Raw genomic sequence first — 13,740 nt, 5'->3', positions numbered from 1 at the left:
GCACTGGGTCAAAATCCTGGAACTCCCTTCCTAATAGCACTGTGGATGCACCTACACCATGTGGACTGCAGCAGTTCAAGGCAGCCCATCACCACCTTCTCAAGGGCAATTAGGGATGGGCAATAAATGCTGGCCTAACCAGTGACACCCACATGCCATGAAAGAAAAAAAAAAACTGTGTTTTCAGAATACCTGGATGACAGACAGAGAGACAATCTCCTTCAAGCTAGAATCTGTGGACTGAACCTTTTTATTCCAATTGTCAAAAAACATGCTAGTTAGTATGCATTTCATTAACACCAGGTATTAAAGTTTCCTCTTAAGTACCCAACTAATCTAACATCGCCTTTGAAAAAACATCTGGAAAAAAAACTAAATGATGACTTAAAGTATAATAATTGCTTGCAGCATAATTGGGCAAAGAAAGCAGCAGCCACACAGCCTAATGTCCTAATGAAGAATAAACGTGACTGACACCTTAATACCTACTTTAAGTTGTTCAATAAAATAAACTGCAAAGATTAGAACTTTTTTACATTTTACAAGATTGAAAAAGCTCCTGAAAAGCACCTTGGGACATTTTACTATGTTAAAGGTGCTATATAAATGCAAGCTGCTGTTGGGCGATTGGATCCAGGTTTATATTAGCTTTAGGTAAGTTTAAAGAAACGTTAATGAAATTTCAAGAGTTACTTCTGACCTCATGGATTCTATGCAGTTTATGCAAAGCATACAGCTCCAGTGGGATTGAAAGCAAGAGACACACATGGAAAAGATTAAAAGTGGCATTAATCATTTACAAAGTATCCCATGGTCAACTTCAGACTAAGCAGTACAGTAAAGATCAGCATCAGAGGTTGTGTGCTGGTCCCATCTAGTTCTCGTTTTTAGACTGCCAATCTTGACAATGGGGCCCCAAACAGATCAGAGTGGAAATGTAATGATTTACATTTAAACTACAACAGGTTAAAATGAAGGGCCATTTCTAGATCACTTTACAGCAGTACTGACCCTCTACAATTTAACTATACACACAGCAAAACATTAATACCAACTGAAGACTTAGCCTCTAGGACTGTAATACTCTATGCTTTAACCAACATGGAAATCCCTCCACCTCTTCTCAATAGCATCCTCAAGGCTCCCTGTCAGCACTAACTTTAGTCTATAAAACAGCACTCGACTATCATCTCTGCAGCCTGCTCCGAGCAATCGGCACTCAGCTCCACAACCTATTGCAGTCCGACATCCAGAACCACTTTCTCCATTCTCAAACTTTAATTAGAAAGCAACCTTCCTCCTTCACCACAGTGCATTCGCAATGCTTTGCAACAAGATTGGGGTGGAGGAAAAGAGAGGGAAGGTGGAGGAGAAAGATGTACTTAAAATATTCTGCAAATTTAAGAAAAAGTAGCATAAACTACACTTCTAATCTTCAAGGATCTTGTTCGTTTATATAATTACAGATTAGCACTAAATACCCCCCCCCCCCCCCCCCCTTCACTATCCTAAGCCGCTACAGAGAGAGTGATGGTGATTGTGCAGATCAATGGTTGTATTTCTGGTTTCCCTCTCTCTTCTTCCCCACCCCTCCCCGGTAGCTGGTGCTCGACTCGCTGTGAAGCGGGCTTGCACATGGGTTGTTGCCTTAAATCAGCATTATTTCCTGCTGCCAGTCCCCAAGCCCAAATGTAACCGTTTCATTCCCAAAACAAGGGGTGTTGGTTCTTGTCTTTACCTGCAAAGGTCCGCGAAGGCCTGGAAATTCAGCTTTTTGATCTTCTTCTCACTCAACCAGTATCCGACCCGCTTGCCTTTCAGCCAAGTCTGCATCTTGAAGACGGAACAAGTGCGGAAGTGAAATCTACACCGTGAGCCTCCCGTAGGTTAGCAAACCTGGAAATTAATGGTTTACCTTTAAACCAGCCTGGCTGCATTTATGACATATATAACGATTCGCATTTACATTTTCTTTGCCGTGCACAAGAACGAATACCAAAGAGATTGTAAAAAACACAACATTTAAAAAAACACACACACAGGAAAAGTGTAAAAGACCTCGATCAATGCTGAGCGCCCGGCTCATTACAAATCCCTCTGCCCTGGTATTCGCGCCTGGGCTTTTGATCAGACGCCGCTGCTTTGAGCTCTCCCCCACCACTAATCGTCTCTCAATGCACCGAATACGGCTCCAAGTCTAGCCGACACACTCCGGGCTACCACCAGCAGAAACTCCGACCACATCCACACAGAAGGGAAGGGCAGAACAGAGAGAGACCTGCAGCCCAATTTCCCCTCCTCCAAACCCTCTCAGCTCATTGAAATCACACAAACCCCGCTCGCTTTATAAATAAATACCGGCAGCTGCAGATCGAGGACAACAGGGGACGCTCCCGAGCCGCTTCACAATACCATCATTCCCCCCCCCACCCTTAAAGGTATCCTGTCCGCCCCCAGAAAAGAAAACATTTCAAATCCATTATTAATCTCCTCTACTCCAGCTTTACACCACTTTTGCCATGTTATTTTTTTTCAAAAATCTCACGTGTTAAATTGCACGCTATTTATAATCCTCCTGCTTTAGGTTGTGCAATGTAAATTCCTGAGGTATTCAAATCATTATAAACTTTTTTTTGTGGGTAGGGCCATCATGCAGCTGGTACCCATTCGATTTATGTTGTTCAAATCGTATTCGACGCCCAACTTTTGAAAGCAAGAATTGTTCCCGTAGAAATGAGTGTAAATCCTCCACATTGGGTCATTAATTTTAATTTGTCTTTTGTACCTCTTAAAGTTTTGAAGCGTCTCTCCGCAGATGATTTAAGAACCTTCCATATCCTCAGGGCGTTCAAAACGCCTTTCAGCCAATGAATTACTTTTGAAGTAACATTTTTAAAAAATATCAGTCGTCTTATTTATTCATGCGGGCGTCGTCGTATTCAACAATTAAAGTTGCATTGGAATAACCATACCCATGTCTCATAATGCATGACATGCAATTAATTACCTTGACGTGCAGTAACTGTTATTATGTCAAGCAAAAATAAAATGATGGAAACGCACAGCAGGTCTGGCAGTATGCGTGGAGAGAATTGCCAAGTTAACATTTCATTTGTCAGAACAGTTTTGACAAAGGACTTAGATACCCGAAACATTAACTTCTCTGCTGCAGGCACGGACTCGGTCCTCAGGCACTTGCAGCACTAATTGTGGAGGACTCTGAGATATGATTAAGGTGCAAGAACAAATGATCTTAAAGTCAAGTTGCTGGAGCACAGAGAGTCAGTGGAGTTTTCACAGTGAGATAGCACTTCCTGTTGGTGAGTATGTTGATTGCAGTGTTTGTGAATGAGTTGTGATGTAGGTTGACTAGGAGAGCAGTACAGAAGTGGAGGCTTTAGGTGATTGAAGGCATGGACTTATTGCAATTGAGGAAAGTGGTCTTCTTGACAGAATGGGATGTGTGACGGAAGCTCAGCTTGGGTTCAAGCAGAGTGACAAGATTCTTTATCTCCTGACTGAACCTAATATGGTTAAAAAATCCTCCTAGCATTATCTGTTTTGAAGTTACTTAGATCTTTCATACCTAAGGACAACTTCAGGAACAGGTACCTTGCATAAATGTATGGTAGAACTTTGTTTTTGCCTCAAATTCTTGACATGCTATAGTATTAACATAATAAATGAAGTGAGGGCAGTGGTGTGAGTAGTAAATTGCACCCCTGAGATAGACATTTATGAATGTTTCAATACCTTTGTAACAGATTCAATAGCATAACTTCAAAAGGTTGGTATTTCCATATTTCCATTACTCATGGATAGGGGGAATAATTTAGTGAGGATTATAGGTAACAGCAGCTGCAATTAGGATTAAAAGGCATCCTCTCTTATTTTAGGTGAGCTATTGTACTCGTCAAAGGACGTCTGTGTCATTTTTCCCCTTTTGGCATCCAATGTCAATACAGCCACTCCCAGTTCAGATATGATATAAACTGAATGCAGAGTCAAACTTGTTTTTTACCGCTCCAACTACATACTTTCACCTCAACTTCAGAACAGCACTCACTATTTTAGAATCATAGAAACTGCAGCTCAGAGAAAGCCATCCAATTCATCACACCTCTAACTTGAGCTAACACCATATCTACCATGTATGTACTTTTACATTTCCATGCAAGTTATCTTTATGGTCTCTTTGTGTCCGACTGTTAAGTTGTGCTAAATTATAGGCAATGATGTGCTATGGACCAAATCTAATAGAACAAAACACATTTCTATAAGTATAGCTATTTCACACAAGAGTCACTATTTCAGTGATTTACGAAGGGGCCTAGAGCAGGTAGATTGAAACAGGCGATTGCAGGATAAAACAGTATTAGAGCAAGGGAGGGCATTCAGAGAAGTGATCGTTCATCTGCAAACTAAGTATGTTCCTTTGAAGGGAAAAGGCAGAACATTCCAAAGCTCATGCACCCTGGATGACAAAGGAAAAAGGTTAAAATAAAACAGAAAAAGGAGGCTTATGACAGATGTCAGGAGCAAGATTCCATCAATAACCAGAAAGATTATGCACAGTACAGGAGGGAATTGAAAAAGTTAATATGGGACGCAATGAGAGATTATGAGAAAAGATTAGCAGGCAACATTAAAGTGAACCCTAGAACATTTTTATAAACTGTAAATGGTTAGCTAGAAAAAGTTTAAACTAGTTTGGCAGGGGTATGAGGACCTGAGGGTAGATTAAGTTGGGGCAAAATCAGAAATGAAAATGGAAGGCAGAAAATTAATGGATGAGTCTGGAAGGCAAAGGAAACAAAGGTTAGAAAAAATTTTTTAAAGAGTTTGGCAGTGCTCAAGGGTATCGACATTAATGCAAGGAGTATAGCAAATAAAGCAGATGAGCTGAGGGCACAGATAGACACGTGGCAGTATGATATCATAGCTATTACAGAAACATGGCTTAAGGAGGGACAGGAATGGCTACTCAACATTCCTGGTTACAAGGTTTTCAGATGCAATAGAGGGGGGGGGGTAAAAAGGAGTGGGGTGGCAATTCTGGTGAAAGAAACAATTACAGCTGTGAGGAGGGATGATATGTTAGAAGGATCATCAAATGAGGCCATATATATTGAGCTAACAAACAAAAAAAGGGCAGTCACACTGCTGGGGGTGTACTCTAGACCCCCAGACGGTCAGAGGGAGATGGAAGAGCAAATTTGTAAGCAAATCTCTGAGCAGTGCAAAAACAATAGGGCAGTAATAGGGGATTTTGATGATCCCATTATTAACTGGGATAGTTTTACTGTGAAAGGAATTGAGGGAGCAGAATTCTTGAAGTGCATTCAGGAGAACATTTTTGGCCAGTATGTAGCAAGTCCAACAAGAGAGGGCACAGTTTTTGACTGAGTTTTAGGAAATGAAGATGGGCAGGTGGAAGGAGTGGCAGTGGGAAAGCATTTTGGTGGTAGTGGTCATAATTCAGTTAGTTTTAACATAATTATGGAAAAGGACAAAGAGAAAATAGAAGTTAGAGTTCTTAATTGGGGCAAGGCCAATTTTACTCAGTTGAGGACTGATTTAGCAAAAGTGTGGAAACAGGTACTAGAAGGGAAATCAGTGTCAGAGCAGTGGGAGGCATTCAAAGGGGAGATTCAAGGGGTTCAGAGTAAACATGTTCCCACAAAGAAAAAGGACAGCCAAATCTAGAGCCCCATGGATGTCAAGGAGCTTACAGGGTAAGATAAGCAGAAAAGGAAAGCTTATGTCCTACACCGAGAGCTCAATACTACAGAAAGCCAAGAGGAATACAGAAAGTGGAGGGGTGAAATCAAAAAGGAAACTAGGAAAGTAAAGAGAGGGCATGAAAGAATATTGGCAAGCAAAATTAAGGTGAACCCAAAGATGTTTTAGCAATACATTAAAAGTAAGAGGATAACTAAGGAGAGAGTAGGGCCCATAAAAGACCAAAAAGGTAACCTATGTGTAAGGGCGGAAGATGTTGGTGTGGTTCTTAATGAATACTTTGCGTCTGTCTTTGCAACAGAGGGGGGCAATGCAGATATTGTAGTTAAAGAGGAGGAGTGTGAAGTATTGGATGTGATAAACATAAGGAGAGAGGACATATTAATGGGATTAGGATCCTTGAAAGTGGATAAATCACCAGGGTCGGATGAAATGCACCCCAGGCTGCTAAGAGAAAGCAGGGAGGAAATAGAGGATGCTCTGACCATCATTTGCCAGTCCTCACTGGGTGCAGGTGTGGTACCAGAGGATTGGAGGACTGCTAACGTTGTACTTTTGTTTAAAAAAGGAGTGAGGGATAGACTGAATAATTACAAGCCAGTCAGTATAACCTCAGTAGTGGGCAAATTATTGGAATCAAGGACAGTCAGCATGGATTTGTAAGGGAAGATCTTGTCTGACTAACTTGATTGAATTTTTTGAAGAAGTAACAAGGAGGATTGATGTGGTCTACATGGATTTTAGCAAGGCTTTTGACAAGGTCCCACATGGCAGACTGGTTTAAAAAAAAAGCCCATGGGATCCAGGGAAATGTAGCAAGGTCAATACAAAACTGGCTCAGTGGCAGGAAACAAATTGTAATTGTTGATGGGTGTTTTTGCAACTGGAGGACTGTTTCCAGTGGGGTTCTGCAGGGCCCAGTACCAGGTCCCCTGCTTTTTGTGGTATATGTTAATGATTTAGATATAAATATAGGGGGCATGATCAAGAAGTTTGCAGTCGAAACAAAAATTGGCCGTTTGTTTGATAGTGAGGAGGATAGCTGCAGAAGGGAGTTCCAGGATTTGGACCCATGACAGAGAAGGAATGGTGATATAGTTCCAAGTCAGGATGGTGTGTGGCTTGGAGGGGAACTTGCAGGTGGTGGTGTTCTCATGCATTTGCTGCCCTTGCCCTTCTAGGTGGTAGAGGTCATGGATTTGGAAGGTGTTGTCCAAGGAGCTTTGGTGAGTTGCCGCATTGCATCTTGTAGATGGTACACACTCCTGCCACTGGGCATTGGTGGTGGAGGGAGCGAATGTTTATGGTGGTGGATGGGATGCCAGTCAAGGGGGCTGCTTTGTCCTGGATGGTGTCGAGCTTCTTGAGTGTTGTTGGAGCTCACCCATCCAGGCAAGTGGAGAGTATTCCATCACACTCCTGATTTGTACCTTGTAGGTCATGGACAGGCATTAGGGAGACAGGAGGTGAGTTACTCAGCGCAGGATTCCTAGCCTCTGACCTGCTCTTCTGCCACAGCATTTATGTGGCTGTTGATAGCGGGAGATTCAGCAATGGTAATGCCATTGAACATCAAGGGGAGACGGTTAGATCCTCTTTTGTTTGAGATGGTCATTGCCTGGCAATTGTGTGGCATGAATGTTACTTGCCACTTATCAGCCCAAGCCTGGATGTGATCCAGGTCTTGCTACATATGGACATGGGCTGCTTCAGTATCTGAGGAGTCGCAAATGGTGCTAAATGTTGTGCAATCATCAGCGAACATCCCCATTTCTGATCTTATGGTGGAGGGAAGGTCATTGATGAAGCAGCTGAAGATGGTCGGGCCTAGGACACTACCCTGAGGAACTCCTGCAGTGATGTCCTGGGACTGAGATGATTAACCTCCAACAACCACAACCATCTTCCTTTGTTCTAGGCATGACACCAACGATGGGAGAGTTTTCCCCCTGATTCCCATTGACTCCAGTTTTGCTAGGGCTCCTTGATGTCATACTCGGTCAAATGCTGCCTTGATGTCAAGGGCAGTCACTCTCACCTCACCTCTGGAGTTCAACTCTTTTGTCCATGTTTGGACCAAGGCTGTAATGAGGTCAGGAGCTGAGTGGCCCTGGTGAAACCCAAACTGAGTGTCAGTGAGCATATTATTGCTGAGCAAGTGTTGTTTGATAGCGCTGTCGATGACACCTTCCAACACTTCTGCTGATGATTGAGAGTAGACTGAAAGAGTGGTAAATGGCTGGGTTGGATTTGTCCTGCTTTTTGTGCACAGGACATACTTGGGCAATTTTCCACATAGTCAAGCAGATGCCAGTGTTGTAGCTATACTGGAACAGCTTGGCTAGGGACGCGGCTAGTTCTGGAGCACAAGTCTTCAGTACTATTGCCAGAATGTTGTCAGGGCCCATAGCCTTTGCAGTATCCAGTGCCTTCAGCCATTTCTTGATATCATGTGGAGTGAATCAGATTGGCTGAAGACTGGCATCTGTGATGCTGGGGACCTCAGGAGGAGGCTGAGATGGATCATCCACTTGGCACTTCCGGCTGAAGATGGATGCAAATGTTTCAGCCTTGTCTTTTGCACTGATGTTCTGGGTTCTCCCATTGGTGAGGATGGGAATGTTTGTGGAGCCTTCTCCTACTCCTGTCAGTTGTTTAATTGTCCACCACCATTCATGACTGGATGTGGCAGGACTGCAGAGTTTAGATTTGATGCGTTGGTTGTGGAATCACTTAGCTCTGTCTATTGTATGATACTTACACTGTTTGGCATGCAAGTGGTCCTGTGTTGTATCTTCACCAGGCTGACACCTCATTTTTAGATGTGCCTGGTGCTGCTCCTGGCATGCCCTCCTGCACTCTTCATTGAACCAGGGTTGGTCCGTCGGCTTGATGGTAATGGTAGAGTGGGGGATATGCCAGGCCAACAGGTTACAGATTGTGGTTGAACATAATTCTGCTGCTACTGATGGCCCACAGCAGCTCATGGATGCCCAGTTTTGAGTTGCTATATCTGTTCAAAATCTATCCCATTTAGCACGGTGGTAGTGCCACACAACACGATGGAGGGTATCCTCAGTGTGAAGATGGGACTTCGTCTCCACAAGGACTGTGTGGTGGTCACCTACCAATACCGTTATGAACAGATGCATCTGCGACAGGTAGTTTGGTGAGGACGAGGTCAAGTAGGTTTTTCCCTCTTGTTGGTTTCCTCACCACCTACCGCAAGCCCAGTCTAGCAGCTATATCCTTTAGGACTTAGCCAGCTCGGTCAGTAGTAGTGCTACCAAGCCACTCTTGGTGATGGATATTGAAGTCCCCCACCCAGAGGACATTCTGTGCCCTTGCCACCCTCAGTGCTTCTTCCAATTGGTATTTAACATGGAGAAGCACTGATTCATCAGCCAGTGGGAGCGGTAGGTGGTAATCAGCAGGGGTTTTCTTTGCCCATGTTTGGCCTTATGCCATGAGACTTTATGGGTCTGGAGTTAATGTTGAGGACTCCCAGAAGCAGAGATTTAGAGGCAGAGGACGCGGCTAAAGTGTTAATGAATATCTTGCATCTGTATTCACAAAGGAAGTAGATGGTGTGAAGGTTAGTAAGTATAGCAATTTTACACTCAAAAATATTAAGTACATCAACATTACCCAATACACAACATAAAAGTGTTTAAAATATTAGTTAATAAACATCAACAGCGAAAAACATTACCTGATAAAGTTCGTAAAAATTAGAATACAAACAATATCGCTTATCAATACTTTATGACATGTAGGTTATAATCATAAAATGTAACTTTTTTATCAGCAAAGTGGTTCACCACCACCTGCTCAAGGGTAATTAGGGATGGGCGATAAATGCTGGCCTCGCCAATGATGCCCACATCCCATGAACAAATTAAATAAAAGATGATACGAAACTTGGCAAAGTACAGGGTACTGATGAGGCTTCAGGATGACATAGACAGGATGGTGAAATGGGTAGAAGCATCGCAGATGGAGTTCAAAGTGCAGAATTATGAAGTGATGCAAATTGGGAGGACTAATATGGAAAGACAGTATACTATAGATGGGATGATTTTGAAAAGTGTAGATGAGCAAAGAGACATTGAAGCCCATATGCACAAATCCTTAAAAGTGCCAGGGAAAATTGCCAGGGCTGATCAGTTAGGCTGAAATGGCAAAGAAAAAATTGCATTTATATAGCACCTTTCACAATCACAGGACGTCCCAAAGCACTTTACAGCCAATGAAGTATGGCCATTCTTGTAATGTAGGAAACACAGCAGCAAATTTGCAGACAACAAATATGATAATGATCAGATAATCTGTTTTTGTGATGTTGACTGAGGGTAAATGTCGGCCAGGACACCAGGGAGAACTCCTGCTCTTTGAAATAGTTTCATGGGATCTTTTGCGTCCACCTGAGAAGGCAGGCGGGGTTTAACATATCATCCAAAAAACAACGCCCCCAACACCGCAGCAGTTTCTCAGTACTGTACTGGAATTTCAGCATAGATTTTTGTGCTCAAGTCTTGGAGTGGACTTAAACCCACAACCTCTAACTTACATGCAAGTGTACTACCTCCTGTGCCACAACTGATACACTACAGGATTCTTTTTCATCCTTTAAATTCCTAAGTTTCCCTTTCAGGTCGAAGAGAGAGTAGCCTTCATACTTATCCCTCAAGCAACATCACTGAAACATGTAATCTGGTCTTTATCACATTGCTGTTTGTGGGACCTTGGGCAAATTGGCTGCTGTGCTTCCTGCATTACGATAATGACTGTACTTCAAAAGTGCTTCATTGGCTGTAAAACACTTTGGGATGTCCTGAGGTCATGAAAGGTGCTATATAAATGCAAGTTCACACCAGCTGGACTGGGTTTGAACCCAGGACCTAAAACAGTCGCTATTGCATGGGTCATCTTGGAAGTACGGCCAACTCTGAGAAGGTCGATAGCTTATAGTCCTCACTACAGTTAACATTGTATAATATACATTCAAGTACAACATTGACTTTCGTAAAAGCAAAATATTGCGGATGCTGGAAATCTGAAATAAAAACAAGAAATGCTGGAACCACTCAGCAGGTCTGGCAGCATCTGTGGAAAGAGAAGCAGAGTTAACGTTTCGGGTCAGTGACCCTTCTTCGGAACTAGCAAATATTTAAAATGTCACAGGTTATAAGCAAGTGAGCCGGGGGTGGGGCAAGAGATAACAAAGGAGAAGGTGTAGATTGGACAAGGCCACATAGCTGACCAAGAGGTCATGGAGCAAAGGCAAACAATATGTTAATGGTGTGTTGCAAGACAAAGCATTAGTACAGATAGGGTGTTAACGAACTGAAGATTGAACAGCAGCAAGTATAAACATGAAAAAAAACAGTGGGTAAGCAAACTGAACAAACTACAATAAAATGAAATAAACAAAAGAAAAAAAATTGTAAAAAAATGTAAAAAAGAAAGAAGAACTAAAAATGAAAGTAAAATGGGGGGCTGTCATGCTCTGAAATTATTGAACTCAATGTTCAGTCCGGCAGACTGTAGTGTGCCTAATCGGAAAATGAGATGCTGTTCCTCGAGCTTGCGTTGATGTTCAGTGGAACACTGCACCAAGCCCAGGATAGAGATGTGAGCATGAGAGCAGGGGGGAGTGTTGAAATGGCAAGCAACCGGAAGCTCAGGGTCCTGCTTGCGGACTGAGCAGAGGTGTTCTGCAAAGCGGTCACCCAGTCTGCGTTTAGTCTCCCCAATGTAGAGGAGACCACATTGTGAGCAGCGAATACAGTATACTACATTGAAAGAAGTACAAGTAAATCACTGCTTCACCTGAAAGGAGTGTTTGGGGCCTGGGATAGTGAGGAGAGAGGAGGTAAATGGGCAGGTATTACACCTCCTGCGATTGCAGGGGAAGGTGCCATGGGACGGGGACGAGGTGGTGGGGGTAATGGAGGAGTGGACCAGGGTGTCGCGGAGGGAACAATCCCTTCAGAATGTTGACAGGGGAAGGAAGGGGAAGATGCATTTGGTAGTGGCATCATGCTGGAGGTGGCGGAAATGGCGGAGGATGATCCTTTGAATATGGAGGCTGATGGGGTGGAAAGTGAGGACAAGGGGAACCCTGTCACGGTTTGGGAGGGAGGGGGAAGGTAGAGGTACGGGAAATGGGCCGGACACGGTTGAGGGCCCTGTCAACAACAGTGGGGGGGAATCCTCGGTTGAGGATAAAGGAGGTCATATCAGAAGCACCGTCATGGAAGGTGGCATCATCAGAGCAGATGCGTCGGAGACGGAGAGACTGGGAGAATGGAATGGAGTTCTTACAGGAGGTCGGGTGTGAAGAAGTGTAGTCCAGGTAGCTGTGGGAGTCGGTGGGCTTATAATGGATATTAGTAGACAATCTATCCCCAGAGATGGAGACAGAGAAGTCGAGGAAGGGAAGGGAAGTGTCAGAGATGGACCATGTAAAGGTGAGAGAAGGGTGGAAATTGGAAGCAAAGTTGATAAAGTTTTCTAGTTCAGGGCGGGAGCAGGAAGGCACCGATACAGTCATCAATGTACCGGAAAAAGAGTTGGGGGAGGGGGCCTGAGTAGGACTGGAACAAAGAATGCTCGACATATCCCACAAAAAGACAGGCATAACTAGGACCCTTGCGGGTACCCATAGCAACACCTTTTACTTGAAGGAAGTGAGCGGAGTTGAAGGAGAAGTTGTTCAATGTGAGAACAAGTTCAGCCAGGCGGAGGAGGGTGGTGGTGGTTGGGCCTCTGTTCAAGGAAGAAGCGGAGAGCCCTTAAACCATCCAGGTGGGGGATGGAGGTGTAGAGCGATTGGACGTCCATAGTGAAGAGGAGGCGGTTGGGACCAGGAAACGGGAAATTGTCAAAATGACGTAGGGTGTCTGAAGAGTCATGGATGTAGGTGGGAAGAGACTGGACCAGCGGAGAAAAGATAGAGTCAAGATAGGAAGAAATAATTTCAGTGGGGCAGGAGCAGGCTGACACAATGGGTCTGCCGGGACAGTCCCGTTTGTGGATTTTGGGAAGGAGGTAGAAGTGGGCTGCCCGGGGTTGCGGGACTATGAGGTTAGAAGCTGTAGACGGAAGATCTCCAGAGGAGATGAGGTCAGTGACAGTCCTTTGGACAGTGGCTTGATGTTCGGTGGTGGGGTCATGGTCCAGAGGGAGGTAGGAAGAAGTGTCTGTGAGTTGGCGTTGAGCTTCTGCAAGGTAGAGGTCGGTAAGCCATACAACAACAGCACCACCCTTGTCTGCAGGTTTGATGACCATGTCGGGGTTAGACCTGAGAGAACGGAGTGCCTGAAGTTCAGAGGGGGACAGGTTAGAGTGAGTGAGGGGGGCAGAGAAATTGAGATGACCAATGTCTCGCCGACAGTTTTCAATGAAGAGATCAAGAGCGGGTAAGAGGCCAGGGGGAGGGGTCCAGGTAGAGGGAGAATGCTGGAGGCGGGTGAATGGGTCTGCTGATCGGGGGGAGGACTCCTAGGCAAAGAAGTCAGCCCGGAGACGGAGGCGACGGAAGAAGAGCTCAACGTCATGCCGAGTGCGAAATTCATTGAGGTGGGGACGTAAGGGGATAAAACTGAGACCTTTGCTGAGTACAGAACGTTCAGCATCAGAGAGGGGGAGGTCAGAGGGTATAGTGAATACACGGCAAGGGGTCAGATCAGAAGGGGTGGAGTCAGAGGGAAGTGAAGCGGAAGGAGGATCTGGAGGAGCATTAGTCCCCATCAGCTGCTGGAGCTTGCGTTCCTTGATATCTGAAAGGAAGAAAAAAAGTTTTTTGTTAATGTGTCGGATGACACAAAAGATGAAATGAAACTGTGGAGTAGATAACGAGATAAGGTGAGGTGGTGCTGCTGGAGAGAGAGGTTCAGTGTGTGCATGTAGTGGCGCATAGCACTGAGTGTGGATCTCAGGATGCGGCGAGAGTAGCAGTCCGAGGAACGTTGTATTTCTCGGAGATACCTGTAG

General features: G+C 44.4%; 1 protein-coding gene across 1 annotated transcript in view; it reads right to left on the bottom strand.

Moving 5' to 3' along the window:
- Positions 1 to 2,343, bottom strand: part of itpk1a (inositol-tetrakisphosphate 1-kinase a) — a 250,394-nt gene extending 248,051 nt beyond the window's left edge. Inside the window, exons 1-2 of the mRNA XM_068038755.1 lie at positions 2,059 to 2,343; positions 1,739 to 1,896 (exon numbers count right to left, since the gene is read on the bottom strand). Of these exons, the coding sequence (XP_067894856.1) occupies positions 1,739 to 1,833 (95 nt within the window). The 5' untranslated portion in view covers positions 1,834 to 1,896; positions 2,059 to 2,343. The remainder of the gene's footprint in view (positions 1 to 1,738; positions 1,897 to 2,058) is intronic.
- Positions 2,344 to 13,740: the final 11,397 nt, after the last annotated feature.

The sequence above is a fragment of the Heterodontus francisci genome, chromosome 9 (assembly GCF_036365525.1).
Source record: "Heterodontus francisci isolate sHetFra1 chromosome 9, sHetFra1.hap1, whole genome shotgun sequence".
Lineage (NCBI taxonomy): Eukaryota > Metazoa > Chordata > Chondrichthyes > Heterodontiformes > Heterodontidae > Heterodontus > Heterodontus francisci.
The sequence above is the reverse complement of the archived record's forward strand: the minus strand, read 5'-3'. Positions and strand labels throughout refer to the sequence as shown.